The 17,352-nt window shown below is 43.6% G+C and overlaps 2 protein-coding genes across 3 annotated transcripts in view; one reads left to right on the top strand and one right to left on the bottom strand.

The window, feature by feature from the left end:
* Nucleotides 1–204: 204 nt before the first annotated feature.
* On the top strand, nt 205–5,776 carry adrm1 (ADRM1 26S proteasome ubiquitin receptor). The gene is made up of 10 exons (XM_064298060.1): nt 205–349; nt 1,316–1,543; nt 1,702–1,818; nt 2,427–2,550; nt 2,944–3,030; nt 3,192–3,273; nt 4,315–4,577; nt 4,936–5,093; nt 5,244–5,346; nt 5,517–5,776. The coding sequence occupies exons 2-10, from the start codon at nt 1,334–1,336 to the stop codon at nt 5,621–5,623; spliced, it is 1,251 nt and encodes a 416-aa protein (XP_064154130.1). The 5' UTR covers nt 205–349; nt 1,316–1,333; the 3' UTR covers nt 5,624–5,776.
* A 400-nt stretch (nt 5,777–6,176) lies between these two features.
* The window catches only part of lama5 (laminin, alpha 5), a 35,049-nt gene continuing 23,873 nt past the window's right edge, over nt 6,177–17,352 (bottom strand). For both annotated transcript variants that reach the window (XM_064298056.1, XM_064298055.1), the window contains exons 50-73: nt 17,094–17,196; nt 16,827–16,940; nt 16,494–16,679; nt 15,664–15,806; nt 15,232–15,411; nt 14,905–15,044; nt 14,551–14,704; nt 14,249–14,382; nt 13,476–13,641; nt 13,075–13,209; nt 12,636–12,787; nt 11,786–11,918; nt 11,270–11,413; nt 10,854–10,984; nt 10,408–10,569; nt 10,144–10,273; nt 9,605–9,762; nt 9,011–9,200; nt 8,657–8,809; nt 8,001–8,160; nt 7,666–7,796; nt 7,406–7,499; nt 7,172–7,291; nt 6,177–6,863 (exon numbers count right to left, since the gene is read on the bottom strand). In XM_064298056.1, coding sequence (XP_064154126.1) covers nt 6,715–6,863; nt 7,172–7,291; nt 7,406–7,499; nt 7,666–7,796; nt 8,001–8,160; nt 8,657–8,809; nt 9,011–9,200; nt 9,605–9,762; nt 10,144–10,273; nt 10,408–10,569; nt 10,854–10,984; nt 11,270–11,413; nt 11,786–11,918; nt 12,636–12,787; nt 13,075–13,209; nt 13,476–13,641; nt 14,249–14,382; nt 14,551–14,704; nt 14,905–15,044; nt 15,232–15,411; nt 15,664–15,806; nt 16,494–16,679; nt 16,827–16,940; nt 17,094–17,196 — 3,462 coding nt within the window. In that variant the 3' untranslated portion in view covers nt 6,177–6,714. The remainder of the gene's footprint in view (nt 6,864–7,171; nt 7,292–7,405; nt 7,500–7,665; nt 7,797–8,000; nt 8,161–8,656; nt 8,810–9,010; nt 9,201–9,604; nt 9,763–10,143; nt 10,274–10,407; nt 10,570–10,853; nt 10,985–11,269; nt 11,414–11,785; nt 11,919–12,635; nt 12,788–13,074; nt 13,210–13,475; nt 13,642–14,248; nt 14,383–14,550; nt 14,705–14,904; nt 15,045–15,231; nt 15,412–15,663; nt 15,807–16,493; nt 16,680–16,826; nt 16,941–17,093; nt 17,197–17,352) is intronic.

The following is a 17,352-nucleotide window of genomic DNA, read 5'->3' on the forward strand; positions in this document are numbered from 1 at the left end:
CTTACTTTTATAAACAAATAAAATAATGATGAAACCGAGTTTCTGCGCTTATGTCCTTAATACAACTACTTTGAATAAACATAAGCATGCTGTTTATTACATTACACGGTTTGCGAAATTAGTTGGAGTCTGCGCAAAGGAGTTCTATGACACAGCAAATGCTCTCAACCAAACGTAAGTTTTAAAGAGGCGCAGGGAAAAAGATTGACTGTCCTTTTCGCCAACCAGAAGGCTGCATTGCCCAAGATATAGCCAATCACTAAACACGGGTGTACTGCAGGAAGACTTCCTTCTTGTTCCTGCGGCAGAAACTTGTTGGCGTCCAGCAGAAAAGACATCAAATAAGGAGGTAATGGTGTAAATATTCACGCTTAAAAGGAAACAAAAATATCAGTTGCTACTTATCTGTCATGTTAGGTTTAATCTTTTCATATGTAGCGTTAGATGAAACGATATTCGACGTAATTCGTATTTTATGTCGTAGCTGGTTCAACCTATTTCATCAGTGGGCTAACGCTACCTAGCTAGATATTTGGGTTAACATTAGCAAGCTATAGTCATGGTAGTAACGTTTTTACGATGGACTTGTTTTTTTACGAGACGTCGTTGAATGAATAGGTTACGTATTAGGTTACGTTAGGAGACCAGAAAAGATGGTTGAATAGGAAAAAACAGACATGGGTAGCTCGGTAAGTTAGCCAGAAAGCCAATATGAGGAGGGATATGGCATGTTGCTCATACCGAGTGAGCAACTATCCCAGACCTTTCTTTGAAGGTTTCGTCTTCCGAGATGAAATAGTGTTTCATCTCGAAACATAGAATTAAATGTTTGCTATATAAATTAAAATCACTACTATATGTAGTGTGTGAAGGACGCTACAATCGTTTGCGCAAATGTAACGTAAAACAGTATGATTTACATTCTACATCGACACCGAAAATAAATATTGAAATTGTATCAGGCCTCGCCGATTATTTGCGGTGAGCTGTGACCTCGTTTTCGCGTTGATCATAGTTGTCACTTCCGGGTTAACAGTTCCGTCTTGTTCAACTCTTAATATGAGCATGGTTAGTTATCATAATAGCTAAGGGTCCTATAAATGTGTGGTTTAAGTGTAGAATACTATGAGATTTAAATAAGTATTCAGTAGCCTCCTCTGACGAGGTTCTTGTGAAGTCATGTAATTTTTGCCTGTCTCAGAAGCAGTCCTCGGTATTTACATTGTATAAGCTCAAGTATACGGTTTTGATTATCTGCAAACGTGTCTTCCTTTCTTAATAGTGATTTTCTTTTCTGTTATGTTTTGCTGTGCAGAAGGAATCTCTTTCCAGAATGTCGTCCGGAGCACTATTTCCCAGTTTGGTGTCCGGGTCTCGCGGCTCCTCTAGCAAATACCTGGTGGAATTCAGAGCCGGTAAGATGACGCTTAAAGGCAGCACGGTGACGCCGGACAAGCGCAAAGGCTTGGTGTACATCCAGCAGACCGACGACTCCCTCATTCACTTCTGCTGGAAGGACAGGACGTCAGGAAATGTCGATGATGTAAGCAGCCACTTTAATGAAAGTGCCTATAAATATCCAAATGCCTCCGTGCAGATTGTTGGCCTGTCAGCCGGATGCCCGTAGCTTAAAACTGCATTTGTGCCTACTCACCCGGGGGTTGCAGTGCGTGTGTGTGATCTCTGTCTGTCTTTGTGCAGGATCTGATTATTTTCCCTGATGACTGTGAGTTCAAGAGGGTTAGCCAGTGCACTACAGGACGAGTTTATGTGCTGAAGTTCAAAGCTGGATCCAAAAGGCTTTTCTTCTGGATGCAGGTAAGAAAAGGATGGAATTCACTTAACCTACAGTGGGATTTAGGGCAGTCAAATTACACTTTGTCCTGTGACTTCATGTGAGAATATTCACTCATTAGTTTTTCAGTGGCTATATGATTACCTGGATACATGTGAGAATATACAAAACCATGAGCATAAGACAGTCCTGGTTTGGATGCATAGTCTGTATTTCAAATTTGCACTAAATTGAATACTGTTTCATGGAAGCAATTTTGATAAAATGGCTTTTTTCAAAAGTGCCATTTGAACATTTGGATTACAAACATCATTCCTGACCAGTACACCACATTATCCCCTAGGAATATATGTCCTTTTCATATGCAGTGCAATTTAATGGTAACAATTCATAATGATGTACACCTTATATTTTACTTAAATGATGTGGTGCAAACATTTATAGGAAACCAATGATCTGTTCATTCCCTGCTGTGATGACCGAAGGAAGAAAGGTTTTTGCTCTAAAACCTTGCTGTAAGTGAAAGAGGTCAAATCGCTGTTTGCTGCTTGTGGCTATGGCTTGGCAGTAGTACAGAGTGGTACAGGCCTTTGTAGTGTCATGACCTGCGTCTGCCGCTGCTGTGTCCCAGGAGCCGAAAACGGACAAGGACGAGGAGTACTGCCGAAAAGTGAACGAGTACCTGAACAACCCTCCCATGCCCGGGGCACTGGGGAGTGGGGGCAGCGGGAGTCACGAGCTCTCTGCTCTTGGAGGTGAGTCAGCAGAACACTGCCACCACAGGCTGGCAGTATTAACCTTAGCACACTGCCAGAGGTTGCACTGGCTTTCAGAAATCTGCATATTCAAAATGCCAGGCCATTAAGTTTTTGCCTGCCTTTTAAACAGATTAATAGCTTGCAATGAATAAATCAGACTAAACCCAGGTGTACAACATGTAATATAAATTTTTATTTTTTTATTATATCTTGGCCAGGTAATTTATTTAAAAAAAGCTTTGAGTATCAAGAAGAATTGCATTTTAGTTTTGTGCTTGATTATTTTTAGGTTCAAACGTTTACAGAACTTCCTGTATGTTTTAATCATGTAAGGTACTATAGCATTTTCCCTTTCTTTTATTAATGGCTTTGCATTTCTTACATTTATAGGTGAGGGTGGGCTGCAGAGCCTTCTGGGTAATATGAGTCATAACCAACTGATGCAGCTGATTGGACCAACTGGGCTGGGAGGACTTGGTGAGTGATCAGCTTCCCTTTAGAAGTCATATGCCCCTGTTTGAAGGCAGAGTTCAGTAGGAAAAAAAACTAACTCAACAAAGATGATGGGAGGTGGCAGAAGTCTGGACTGGATCAGCTTTTTTGTGTCATGGAGTAATGTATCCCTCTATGTGTTGCAGGTGGTCTGGGGGCATTGGCAGGGCCAGGGCTGGCCAGCCTGCTGGGAAGTGGAGGACCTGCTACCAGCAGCTCTTCTTCAAGGTACCACACAGAACACAATTTATTTACACACAGGATTGCTTGTGTAGTTATACTGAACAATAGTTACCTGCGATTGACGCAGCTAGCCATTGCACAGTAGAAATTTATAAAATGATGTGCCCTCTGCTTTTAGGAACACAGCACTTCTTTATGCTGAACCTGCCTCTTCTCCTTTCTATAGAATTAAGATTGTTCTGTTCCTCTTTTATGATACATTAGCCTATTTAAGTATCTTAATTTTCCCACCGGAACTTTAATTTTATTATAAATAGGTTTGAGTCAAAATCCTTGCTACCAAAAACAAAATCTCTTGCATGGTCATAAGCGAATATTTGTTAATTATTTTTTCTTGTGGTTTTGATAATTTTGCCATAAATTGGAAGTTGCCACTGTTATATCATCATAATGCTTATGCACCATTGCTTTAGCAGAATAACCTTAATGATTCTGTACCACACCACACCTAGCAGGTTCTGTCATCTGTATAATTAGTTTGATTTTACTGCTTTGCTAGCCTTTGTATTGAGCTAGCTGTCACCAGCTTTTAGTAAAGTAAAACCTAATTTATATTTTACGTTCTTGAAAATCATTTTTAAAAATCTGTATGTCTGTACAGTGCTGTCTTCCCCTCCTGCGGTCCTTCTGACCGCGCGCTAACCTCGTGTCCCCTGCTAGCTCTCGCAGTCAGTCCGCTGCGGTCCTTTTGACCGCGCGCTAACCTCGTGTCCCCTGCTAGCGCCCGCAGTCAGTCTGCTGCGGTCCTTCTGACCGCTCGCTAACCTCGTGTCCCCTGCTAGCGCCCGCAGTCAGTCTGCTGCGGTCCTTCTGACCGCGCGCTAACCTCGTGTCCCCTGCTAGCTCCCGCAGTCAGTCTGCTGCGGTCCTTCTGACCGCTCGCTAACCTCGTGTCCCCTGCTAGCTCCCGCAGTCAGTCTGCTGCGGTCCTTCTGACCGCACGCTAACCTCGTGTCCCCTGCTAGCTCCCGCAGTCAGTCTGCTGCGGTCCTTCTGACCGCACGCTAACCTCGTGTCCCCTGCTAGCTCCCGCAGTCAGTCCGCGGCGGTCACCCCTTCCTCCGGCTCCGGGACGACCCGTATCAGCTCCGCCCAGGCGCCCACCACGCCCATCACACCGGCTGCCACCACCGCCACGTCCCCCACCGTCACCCCCACCACCCCGGCGGCGCCGGCGGCCCCGCTAGCGCCCACCGCTACCAGCCCCACACAGCCCATCCAGCTGAGTGACCTCCAGAGCATCCTGGCCACCATGAATGTGCCTGCAGTGGCGGCTGGAGCCCAGGGAGGTAAGGGCTCTGACCTGTAGTACTGCAGCACTGCACAGAAGCCAACAGCCACATGCCATACACAGGCTCAATTCTTTGTGATATCACATTGGTTTTTTTATGACCTTCCGGTTATAGTTTCACAGGTTGTGGATAAATAAAACCGAAACTCTTATATTTATGCCAAACAGCATATGGAGAAAAATAAGATTAATTTAAATTCTATTAATATTTCATTTGTATAAGAAAGTATTTTGACTTGCTTTATTACGAAGCAGATGGCATTAACCTAGAACATGTACCTAGGCACTGTAGGTTAGTTTTATAGAACAGAATGAAATGGCATTGTTTTGTACTGAGTGATTGTTTCTTTCTTCAGTGGACCTGGCCAGTGTGCTGACCCCTGAGATCATGGCCCCCATCCTGGCCAATGCTGAGGTGCAGCAGAGGCTCCTGCCTTACCTGCCCTCTGGGGAGTCCCTGCCGCAGAGTGCTGACGAGATTCAGAACACTCTCACGTCCCCGCAGTTCCAGCAGGTGCAGTATAGGCCCTCCTCATTCTCCCATTCTCACTCACAGCACGTGCCCGTTTGAGGAGCTGTTGCCTACGTGCGTGTGGCACTGGCACTGGGACCCTGAGCTGTGCACATAGGTGGTGTAAATAAGTAAATCTCTCTCCTGCTCCAGGCCATGAGCATGTTCAGCAGTGCACTGGCATCCGGACAGCTGGGGCCTCTAATGAACCAGTTCGGCCTGCCCACAGAGGCCGTGGACGCAGCCAACAAAGGAGGTAAACAGCCAGCTGGCTTATTGTGCTGTTACACACGAGCGCATACGCGCACAACCAAGCTCACCCACACACAACCACACAATCTGTCTCTCAGTGGAAACAAAGCTGCCGTCTCTCCAGAATGAGAGATCGATGGACAAGATGAGGGTTAATCTTCGGTTTCTCCTCAGATGTGGAAGCTTTCGCCAAAGCCATGGAAGGAGGAGAAGGCAAGGCGGATGAAGGAGGGGATTCCAAAGACAAGAAGGACGATGAGGAAGACATGAGTTTGGATTAGTATATCTGAAATTTTAGCGATTTTTCCCCTGTATCACATTTTGTTACTCTACCGTAGTGCTTTCGCTAGACAAGGTGCGTCTATGGAAACTGATCTTCCCTTTCGTTATGTATGTTAACAAGCAGGCACAAATAAATCTTTAATGAAATGCCATTATTTTTCTTGTTCATTGTGGGAAGTTGTCCTTAATGAATGGGCTAATATCAGTGTTTTTGAATATGAATAGCATCCTACAAATGGCACCTTTAGCAGTCCTTTATAGTGAAGTACGGATTCCAGGGACATTGAAGCCATTTTTACGCTGCATTTGCGTGTGTTCACCTCACTTACAATAGTTTTGTGGGAAAAACAGCAGGGAAAATATTTTTCCTGGTGGATATAATTCAGGAGTAGTATTTTAATGTATTGAAGTGCATTCAGTATTTGTCACATTGTCAGTAAATTGCAGTGGTGCCAAATGTCAACTCTGGAGGCCAAAATCCCACTGTCAACACCAATGTACTGTTAACTGCAACTCTGCATTTGATCCCTGTGATAGACATTGCAAAACATGTTGAATTTCTCCCAAAGAAAACTTTATTGATGCCCTTAAAACTTGTTTACAAAAGTATAATTTGTTGGGGATCATTTCGAATTTCTTAGTGAAGTACAAATGGCATACCAATATTTGTTTGGTTGTAAAAATTCTCAGATAATATTGTTCCCATAATACCACAGACAAAAACAAACAAAAGGTGCGATTCCAATAAAATACATGTGGATCTTACTTTAGTCCCAAATGTGATGTACTGTCATATTTAGCAAGATTTAAGATTTTGGACCCTTTAATTTTCCATAGAATGGTGCAACACTGGACAGCTAGATGATGATGAAAATCGAATCCTTGAGGATTTATACCGTGTCAATCTTGTCCAGGTTATAGATGTGCTTGAATAAGACATTGGGCTGGTGGAAAAAAAAAAGTTTTAAATTTAAAATAAAAAAAAATCATATTCATAAATATCTGTTTAAATTATCTATTGAAAGTAAGCCCACCACCCAGGAATGTAACGTGTAGGGAAGGTCTTCTGAGTCGGGCTGGTGTGCAGCGGCTACATGAGGGGGCAGCCGTGTGTCCCCACAGCTCCGTGCAGGGACAGGGGCTTGCTCAGTACCGTGGCTCTCTGGTTGATCACTACCCTTCGCACACAACCGTGGAAAGAGGGCAAGGAGGGAGGTAGGCCGGGGACGTCCACAGTATCTGCAGAGATACAGAAAACCGTTATTTCCAAGAACTGTGACCAAAGCGCGAGAACGATTTCTCCGCATCATATTCTCGCTCACGCAGTGAGAATAAATTATGGGATCTCTTTCTGGTTTTAAGAGTTGCTGAGGTAATTGTGAGGTAATTCTCATATACTAGCAGTGAAGCATTTTGTGAAGATGAAAGCTCCCACCATATTTGGAATTTTTTTCTTTTTTAAACTTGCCATTTATGATGAGTTTAAAAAAAAAAAAAAGACTCCAGCCTGGGTTGTCCCCTTAATAAATAAGAGTGGAAGAACTGACCTGGTGCTCCTCCCAGGTAAACTGTTTCTTTGCCTCCTGACGGGCGGCTCTTCTTTGGGCCAATGCCGTGCTCGCTGCCTGTGTCCACATCCAGCTGGATCACGTTGCTTTTCTTCACGACTGTGGATCACAACAACACAAGAAATGAGACCACAACCAACATCAACCGAAGACTAAATCTATTAATCACTGAACACTTTGGCTTGGGAAGTTTAACGGCTGACTTATACTCACTTCCAATGCTGTGCCAGCGCCCATTGCACAGTGACCCTTCTGGTGTGAAGGACGCAGAGAATTCTCCGTTCCCATTATTCACCAGCACAGTCACCTACAGGTCAGCACAACAATACTGTTGTATCTACATCTTTATCGCACATATTTCAGAAAAAGCAAAGCTGGTAACTAATAAAACTTGTAAGAAGCTTATAGAGTGCATGAAGTATTTTAACCAAGTTGACGTCTGAAGGTTTGCTAAAGCGCAGTTTGGTTCGTACCTCTCCCTGGTTCAGGTACAGACTGAGCTGTAGGCCCGTCTGCCCTCCAGCGTGCAGTAGCAGCCCGGAGTCAGACACAGGTCGCACCTCCAGCAGGATCTCCAGGTCCCGCCCCACCATTAGGGCCTCATCTGAAAAAGAGAAGGGGGAGGGGCCTCAGCAGACTGCCGTAACGGGCCCAACATTCTTCCAACATTTCCTAGTAAAACGTGCACATGCACAGGCATGACCCACGCCAAAGCTCAACACCTGATAGAAAAGTTGAAGCCAAAGTATCACTGACTGCCTTACGTAAACTGGAAAACTTTTGGGAAGAAAAAAAACCTCCAGCTCACCAATGGAGAGGTGCCCCCCCTGGCTGGAGAAGTAGACCCCTGGTTGCAGTCCGTCCTGGAAGCAGGGCACCACGCCCATGGCCTGAGAGGGGCTGCCCAGAGGCTCCTCATTCAGCCTCACATCCCTGATACAGCCGGCGAAGCCTCCTTCAGCAGGGGCCTGCAGTAGCACAGACACCCTCACATTCAGAACTGCACACCCTGACACGCTGAAAGGTGTCCTGGAAAAACTGTATTAAATTACATGAGGCTATATAATAATTATTTGTATTATGGACCAGACCACCCATGCAACAGAATGACTTTAGTCTGCGGCTAAAGGAACAGTAATTTTCCAAAAAATACACAGGTTATTCACAGTAGAGCTTCAACTTCTTAAAAGATAATAAAACCACACATAAGATCCTATGGAATATTAAAAACATATGCATATATCATGTTTTACAGGCACTAGGCATTAGTTAAAGGAAATACACTTCTCTGTGCTTTCTGCAGGTTTGTGTCATTGTATCTGTGAAGGTAATTTCTGCAATTTTCCCATGTGTGGTAGTGGATGTGAAGTGATGTTTTAAATAAATTGCTTCCCCTAGCATTAAAGCTGGAGTATGTTTACAGTTTCAATCCAGCAGTTCAGGCTGAATGTGACTGCGCCGTACCGTGTGAGCTGAGCTGGACAGGCTAGGGGGAAGGCCCCCGATGTACAGAGGGGGTCTGAGAGGGCTCTTCTCCCCATTAGGCACCTTCTTGGAATGCACATTAATGCCATCCACCACCAGGATGGCTTTCTCCCCCTCCCTCCTCACAAAGACCTAAAGCGACATAAATACAGATGGTTAAACACACACAAACAGCAACTATCACCAATGCCTTTTATTCTGGATCATATGCTTAAGCCATTAAAAGACCTCACACCTACAGTGTTACTCCCACTTTGCATCTCGTCAATCTAAAATGGTGATTAGAGTCAGTACACCCTGATTCTGGAGTCTTCCATGGTGCTGGGTGCCTACCGTGTGCCACTGGTTGTCGTTGTACTTCTTGCGGCTGCGAATGCTGGCCTTTCTCCGCCCACCGTCGATAAGCAGGAGGAAGTGGCCACCAGAGACCGACAGCGTCATGGAAACGCCGCCTTTCTCCCCGGACACATAAAAGACCAGCCCATCCGAGGAGTTCACACGTACACCCATAGAGAAGTGCGGTCTGAAGGTGAGAAAAATGCAAGGAATAAGATGCCTACCCAATCCACACACCAATGAAGAACTAAAACAACCTGACACTGATTTGTGGTGAATAGGGAATAATTTATCTGCTCCCAGGGAAATATATTAGCAGTCTGTCACTACATGGAGAGAAACTTTTACTCATTACTCTCATTTCACTCAGACTATCTCAGCTTGGTTTATAGAATAAAAAAAAACTGCTTGCAGAAAGTTTAAATGGTAGTTAACCATATTGATAAAAAACCACATATGCCAAGCATACCCAAAATGCAAAGATAGCATGACAGGTAAAATATATCAGCAATATGTTCAGAGAGCAGCAGATGGGGGTGGTGCTGACTAATATACTAATATATATATATATACTATATTTTCAGAACTCACGTCTTCCTGAAGGCCTCTGGGAGGGAGTCGAACTTCAGGTAGCTGTGTGAGGAGCCGCTGAACTGAAGTGCGTCGGCATCATGGGCGGACAGCTCGCCCTGACAAGAGCCCCTCGCACTGCGGTTCCGTGAGCTGCTCTGCGGCTTCCGGTTCCTCCCCTGGAGACCGTGAGGAGGACAGCCGGGTCAGTTTCGGGTCACGACCCGTGAAACTGGCACACAACAAGGCATCTACGAGTTGAAGCTAAAAGGCTGTTAACTAACAGTGGGATGGAGGTACAGAGAGATCACAGTGGCATGCAGAGATGTCATCATCCAAAGTATTCACATAAAACTTGTGAAGAAAAAAGCCCAGGTTATACAGAACAGATAACTAACTGTGGCTTGTACCTGTTCCAAATATGTTCTAGGGTTAGAAACTTTAGAAACCAATATTTATGGCATAAACGGACAAAAAAATCCTGAACACGTACAACACATGACTGAAATACACCACGTTATTTGGTGAATGGGAGGCAGTTGGAACAGCAGGTGTTTTACCTTCTTTTGAACTCGAGAGGAGGCCAGCACTTTCTGTGGCCCTTTGGCTGCGGGGCAGTTCAGTGGCACATTAACATTCTCCTTCGACTTCAGCAGGTTCACCACCGTCTGAGGAGCCTCTGTGCTGATGCTGCGATAGTAAAATCGAGGTGAGAATGAATCCTCTGTTTTACTCGCTCTTCACAAAACAGATCTTACCCTACGTTATCCCTCTCTCTGGATTCTGCTCTCTTTCTCCACCCAATATCCAGCTCTCTCACTTACTGTTTGATGAACAGGTTGCTGACACAGCCAGAGAGGTTGGCCACGCCCACATCCTCAGGGGTGCCCCCCAGGTACACGCTTTTGACTGGCACAGCTGAGGCAGGGCTGGCCGCAGAAGCCCGCTCTGAACTCTCCAACATGTCATCCACATACACACGCAGCCTGAGCAGGGGACACACAAGCACAGATCACTGATCATTTGTATCTCTGAGTTCCCTACTACTAGTCTAATAGATCCTAATTACTAGTCTAAATGATTAAATAATTGCTAAATATACTCAATACAGAGGAAGACTGTTGTTATTTTTCATTAAGAATTTTAACAAAATATAATAAAAACTTTCAAAGTCAATTTTTCAATTTCTCAGGTAGACATCAAAACAAAAGATTAAGCCTTTCAATGAATAAAATCCTATTAAAATTATTTTTCTCCTTAATATCCCTACCCTTGGCTGTTGCTATACAGAGTCACATAATGGCTGTTGGCATCATTGTAGGTCTTGGGAGTCTTAACTTCCTTGCTCCCGGCTCTCACCACCACATGCCCCCTGTCAAGGAGAACCTGGCACACTCCATCCTGTAAGGACAAGAAAGACGATAGTTCTAAACTTGGGCCGACAATCAATGCTAAGAGGTCTGCATGTGATGTCACAGTGCTATCCACAGCATTCCAAACATCAAGACCCTCAACTGCTGAATAAGCTAAATGAGTGCCCTAACCACGACTCCACACCACTACCTGTAGTTTAGTAATACTTCTCCCTGGTTTAGTAATACTTCAACTGCACGTGAAATGCTTTGCCTGTTCAGCAGAATACAGTGATGATGACGATGGCGATGACCGACACGGATTGTGACGAACCTCAGCCACGTGGTGGAGCATGAGCCCGTTCTTCTGGTCTGTTCTAAAGCCCAGCCCAGCATAGAAGTTAGACTGTAAGTTCGGGAGGTTGTCCAGGCCCAGGCCCAGGTACCCAGCTCCAGAGAAGTATGCTTCCCGTGAGACCTGAAAACATGCCAGACAGAACAAAGTTACGGATGGCCAAATCATAGTTTCAAAGATGGCAAAAGTAAGAAAATATATTAATATATTGTGATAGTAATTCCTAAATATAAGGAGAAAACAGCTGGCTGTTTTTACAGTGGGGTAGGCATAGTGTTAGATCATTGATAGAATTATATACATTATCACTGATAAAATGATAACCATTAGATGTATTTCATCTTCGTTGTATGAAGCCACCAGAAGACAACTTCTGATGTACCCATAACTGCCGTGTACATCAAAGCAAACTTACAGATGAATGCACAACAGGACCTACCCTATCTGTGGTAGGGATGCAGTAGGAGCACAGGGACAAAAAAAAACAGTTCTCACCAGGAGGTCAGATGAGCAGCCATAGCTGACTCCAGAGCTGTTCATCCTCTTTATGTCTATGTAGGAGTCTTGGGCTTTGATGTTCCTGAAGCAACCTTTGATGGAGACTTGATCAGGGAACAGGGTCTTCAAGCTGTCCAAAAGAAACATGTGGTTCAGTTCATTGGAGTTTCACTTCAGTTGTTTAATACAGTTTGTGGCTGGTCTTTCCTGCTACTGAAGAATTGTACTGTACTATTATTATTGGTTTAGTAAGTACAATTATGGTTAAAACCAGGTTGGAAAATGTATGACTATGATTGGCAGCTTGTGATCTGGAAATAAATGAGGTGGAAACCCTACATTTGAACCAATAATTACCTATAACATATTAACATTTTTGGCCTTGATTAACAATGAAGCAATTAATTCACAAATATGTATAGCTAATTAATTCCAATTTGATAGGATTATTTTTCCTCATTTAAAGTTGTGAAACATTCTCTAATATTTACAGATTATCTAAAGTTATGGAAAAATTGATTCTGCTCTGTGCAGATTCTGCAGTTAAAATGCTCATGATAGACTTCATTGGGCATTGCACTTAAAGCTTTAACATGAAGTGATAAAAGACAATCCTTCAAAATGAGACATTAAGATGAGTAAAGCTTTGGAATTACACATGAATGGATAATTCACATAATTGACATGACTGATAATTAAGACAAATGAAAATGGCTTAAGACCTTTAAATCACTCATCTAAACTGAGTCAGAACTGCCATATCACATAGTGTATCTGCAAAGGGAAATGTGCATTTAGGAGCATTTGACCAGGGACATATTCTGCAGAGTCCGTTGCCACTGTGTACCTTTCTGGTATTTTCTCTTTGGGGACTCCTCCCAGGTAGTAGCGGTCACGGAATAGGGGCATCCCCTCTTTCGGGGTAATAGTGTACACCGTCAACCTGTTGATCCTCACCATCAGCCGCTTGGTGGAGTGGTAAAGGATGATGACGTCCAGCTAGACACCGAAAAGATGGAGAGTCTTAGCATACGTACCTTCTGAGTCGTCATCTAGTTTTATCAGAGACTTGTCTCAGCTGTAATTATTTTAAAATACCTGGGTAATGAAGCTAGATCTGATACTTTGACCGTCATGACTAATCCACCAATTACTCCACACTGCTGTACTCTGCCAGTTATGAAACCCTTTAAAAATGCTTTTCTTGCCTTGTATGCCATGCACAAGATGAAGATTAAATTGCAGCAATATGAGGGTGATGACAGTGATAATAGTGCATGTCTTACTGATTTGGTCTGTCCACCACTGATGCTGATGTGTTCCATAGTATTTCTGCTTGGCTCTGCCTCTTTCATCTCTTCTGCAAAGTTGTAAAAGACCTTCAGCAGTCCCCCATGGACAGCCAGACACAAAAACCGGTACTGAGGGCACAAACCGAAATATCACACTTAAACAGTTTATAAGGCAACGAGCCAGGCAGCAGGAGCCACTCACACAAGCAAGTGATGAGTGTCAATACATGGGCAAATGCCATACATTTTCCCCACAGTATTTTCTACTCTTATTGCCTAATCAAATGTCAGTTTATTAGCACAAATTTCATTATTAATGCGAGTACATTACAATACACAGCTTGAGTTAGGTGTGGGTACAGCATTGAGTTTCAGCACTGAGAACCAAAACTTACTTGGTCAAGCAGCAGCATAAGAATGCCATTGTGTGAGAGCACTCTGACTTCCTGTTCAAAGCGTCTTCTGCTGTCTCCCTCCACATTAAGTGTGACCTCCGCATAACCTGTGCCATCGAAGTAGGCTGCATCGTTGACCCACTGCTGTGTCAGGGCTGGCTTTGTTCTATTTTCAAAACAAAAAATAGCATGTTATTTTGTCCATTATTCACGAAACATTAGGAACATAATAATCTAAACTGTCATCTGATCTTGAATTTAAAAAAAATACTTAGATAGTTTCATGCTTTGCTCTCATGATGTTTTTAACTGGTGCAATTGATTGTTAGAAATGATTTATTTGCAGAAAATGGTTGAACTTCAAATTCTTTGTTTCTTGGTCCATAGTCGCTATACTTGAATTGTGCATCTGGTAATGGACTCAATTCGAACTCACAAGACAGATGGTTATAATCCCACAGAGGAAACCCATCTTTATCAAACAGTACTGCAAAACCAGGAAACAGAAATAATTAGAATAATATACCTAGATTGTTTGAAAATACTATGAAATAGTATTTTTTTTTAGCTTATTTTGCTTTTTTTGTCATATCGGCGTGCAATAATACACTTTCACTTGTTTGGCATGGATCATTTTGCATTATGGAACATATAACATGAATAATTCTATCAGCAGATACAGGCTAACGAGTACACTTCCACTGCATTTCACTGTGAGCATGGCAGTGCTGTCGTGAAGCCCAGCTGTTGTGGAGGGCTACGGGGGGGCTCACCGGCCGCATGGCTTGACTGCAGTGGTGTCTAGCTGGAAGGTCTGTTCAAAGTTGTACAGACTCAGCACCTCCTCATTCAGAGTCTCCAGCTCCATGCAGCCCTTGAAGAATGGCAGATGAAGCTCTATAGGGGGCTGAGGGGAAGCAAAGAACAAAAACAAATATTAATATTAATTAATTCATAATTCTGTCAGAGATGGCCAAGTGAATGAGTCATAAAGCTGAAGCAAGCACAGACCCACATACACACAGACACACACACACACACACACTGTAACACAGGTGTTGGTGTCCACTCTCACCGTGAAGGAGTCAGGATATCCTCCCACGTAGAAGACCGTGTCGTCTGCAGACAGATTAAGCAGTCCACTGTCTCCTTTTGCCTCCACGTCCCTCTTTGTCACCCTCTTCACTGTACCTTCATCTGAGATTGCTATTTGCCCATACTGCAGAATTCTGAAACAACAGACCATAACATGAACCATGCAACTACATCTATCTCAATCCAGAAAGCAATCCAGAAGGAGTCCTTTCCTTCTAATGATCAATACAGTAATGTTAATAATGCAGGCGATGTTTATGGTGCAGACCATGAGTCTCCAATAAGCCATTGGAGACTTACAATGAAGCAGAAACTGAGAATGAATACCACCCACCTCTCCAGGATGACGTTGTTGAAATTGCCATCTGATAGTACATTGTAGTCCACCGTCACCTCTGCTGTTTCTCCGCCCACATTGTACACCCAACGAAGCTTCTTTCCCTCCAGTGACATGCCCAGGAACTCCTTACTGGCCTTCAGATCAAAATAATAATAATAATAATAATAATAATAATAATAATAATAATAATAATAATAATTCAGTTCTATACAGAGCTATATTCTTTACAATATTCCTGGATAGCCAGAATGAAGGGATCTTGGAGAAGATGAAAAACTCCCCAGGCAGAACTAGCAATATAACTTTAATGGAGAAACTTACGTTTTTGTTGCCGAGGTACAAGATGAAGTGGCGTGAGTTCTCATCCTGCCTCTTTTTCTTGGTGGACTCAGGGAGAGTGATGTAGAACTTGAGGGAGTTGTATGCTGCCAGGTCAGCCAGGTTACTGGGCGTCCTCACCTGTATACCTGAGGTGCCGTTAAACTTCACTGGCACTTTCACCTGGGATGCACACGAGCATAAACGTATCACGATAAGAGGCATGGGGGCAATTCAACAGAGTAACTCAACCTTCCCAATGTGTAAATGAAACAGATTTCTGCAAGACTACACTGAGATTTGTGGCCTTAGATTTCTCTGATGGACTCTGTGGCAAGCCTTTACTTTATCACACATCCTGTCTGCATTTCCTGCTTGTCCTTCCTCCTCATCTTCATTGGTCAGTACGGTCTGTGCCCCGCCCCTTGCCCTTACCTTATTGGCGGCATTGCGTGCCTGGGCGATGAGCTGCCGGATCCTGTCTATGTTCTCGGAGATGTTGGGCATCTGTGCGGAACGGTTCTGCAGCTTGTCCAGTTTTTTCATTAGAAGAGGAATTGTGTCACCCAGCAATCCGACTGCAGACATCACAAGAAGGATGATGTACACACAAACACAGGTCATGAAACTAAGCAATGGTTCCTAGCTGTAGCCTTATCACTTCCAATATATTGAGCAAATTTATACAATAAGGGCTCACTTTATGAAAAAGACATGTTGACTGTTATATCTAAAATGAGCCTAATTATTAGATTAACTTCACATAATTTATTGATGCACATCATGTTTTAAATGTTTTTGAGTCTTTAAACAAGCTTAAAGTACCACATGAAAAAAAAAAAAAGTTACTGGATATGTATATGTCTCACTCTGCAGCTGGACCACATCATGATACGGGTGCATTTTATCAGACAGATAGATACAGTCCATCCAATCAATGTGGTGCAAATGCGACAATGATTACATCACCACTAGGCAGCATGCTCACACAAGATTGGCTACAACCACAAACCTCAGAAATAACAAACCATTATCTGTCAATTTTACTTGTGTTATGCTTTACCTACTGGAGGAGAAAAAAACAGGATATCTAATTCTAGTTCAGCGTAATTAACAGGCTTTGTCTACACATAAAATACATTCCCCAGAGTTATGTAGTTGTTATTCGTTTAGTAAAAGCCAAAGTCATATCATTGCAAAGGAAAACATTAATTGCTGTGGCTGCTCGGTATTGGGTACACATGGAAGCCAGAAAATCAGCAGACCTGATTTGTTGGCTTCCATAAAGGCGTTGTTGATGTCCTCGTTTGTGGTGTTGGAGTCGCCATACTGCTGCTGCCACTCATCCAGTTGCTTCTTGATGGGGCTGAGCGTGTCCTGCACCTGGGCAGTGGTGCTGTTGGCCTCTGCGGCAGCCTGCTTCGCATCCTCAATGTCCTTCGCTGTCTCCTCTGGAGGAGAACGCACAAGCACATCGCTGTTCCTTAGATACACTGGGTGAGTATAATTCATAATGTACTGCATCAACGTTACATGTTGTGTCTGTGCCCGTTCACGGGCGATCTCGTATCGATGTGTCTTCATGAAATTATACTCACCTCTGCTAACGTTGAGATTTTTCTGGGCCATTTCCAGATCCCTGAGAATAGATTTCTGTTTCTCTTTGGCATCTTTCAGCCGTGCCTTCGCATTCTGAAGATCGGGTTTCAAATCTGACAGGAAAAAAACGTGTGCTGTTGTTAATGCTGTTCTTCAACTGGATCACTGGCAAGCCACACTGGTGAATATGCTTTTGATATTTGTAAGTCAAGCATGGCAGGAGACAGTGCTGGGTCCAGAGGAGCGCTTGCACTCTGTGCTCCTACCTTTAGAGAGCTTGTCCTGCAGACCCACGGCCTCCTTCACCAGCTCGTTGCTCTTGTTTTTCAGCGTTTCAGCCAGCTGACCAAGGTCTTTCCCTTGCACCTTCTGTGTGAGCCAAAACAAGCATACGTGTGAGAGAGAGTGTGTGTGTCTGTGTGAGAGAGAGAGAATTATTGTGTGTATGGCAAATGAGTGCACGTGTGTGTAAAGTGCGTGTGTGTATGTACATACAGTGCATTCTTGCTTGTGTGTGCAAATACA

The sequence above is a fragment of the Anguilla rostrata genome, chromosome 11 (genome assembly GCF_018555375.3).
Source record: "Anguilla rostrata isolate EN2019 chromosome 11, ASM1855537v3, whole genome shotgun sequence".
Lineage (NCBI taxonomy): Eukaryota > Metazoa > Chordata > Actinopteri > Anguilliformes > Anguillidae > Anguilla > Anguilla rostrata.

Coding starts and splice junctions, on each gene's coding strand:
- adrm1 (XM_064298060.1), top strand. CDS start 1,334: ATGTCGTCCGGAGCACTATTTCCCAGTTTGGTGTCCGGGTCTCGCGGC. Junction 3,031..3,191: donor AACTGGGCTGGGAGGACTTG/GTGAGTGATCAG, acceptor TATGTGTTGCAG/GTGGTCTGGGGGCATTGGCA. Junction 4,578..4,935: donor GGCGGCTGGAGCCCAGGGAG/GTAAGGGCTCTG, acceptor TTCTTTCTTCAG/TGGACCTGGCCAGTGTGCTG.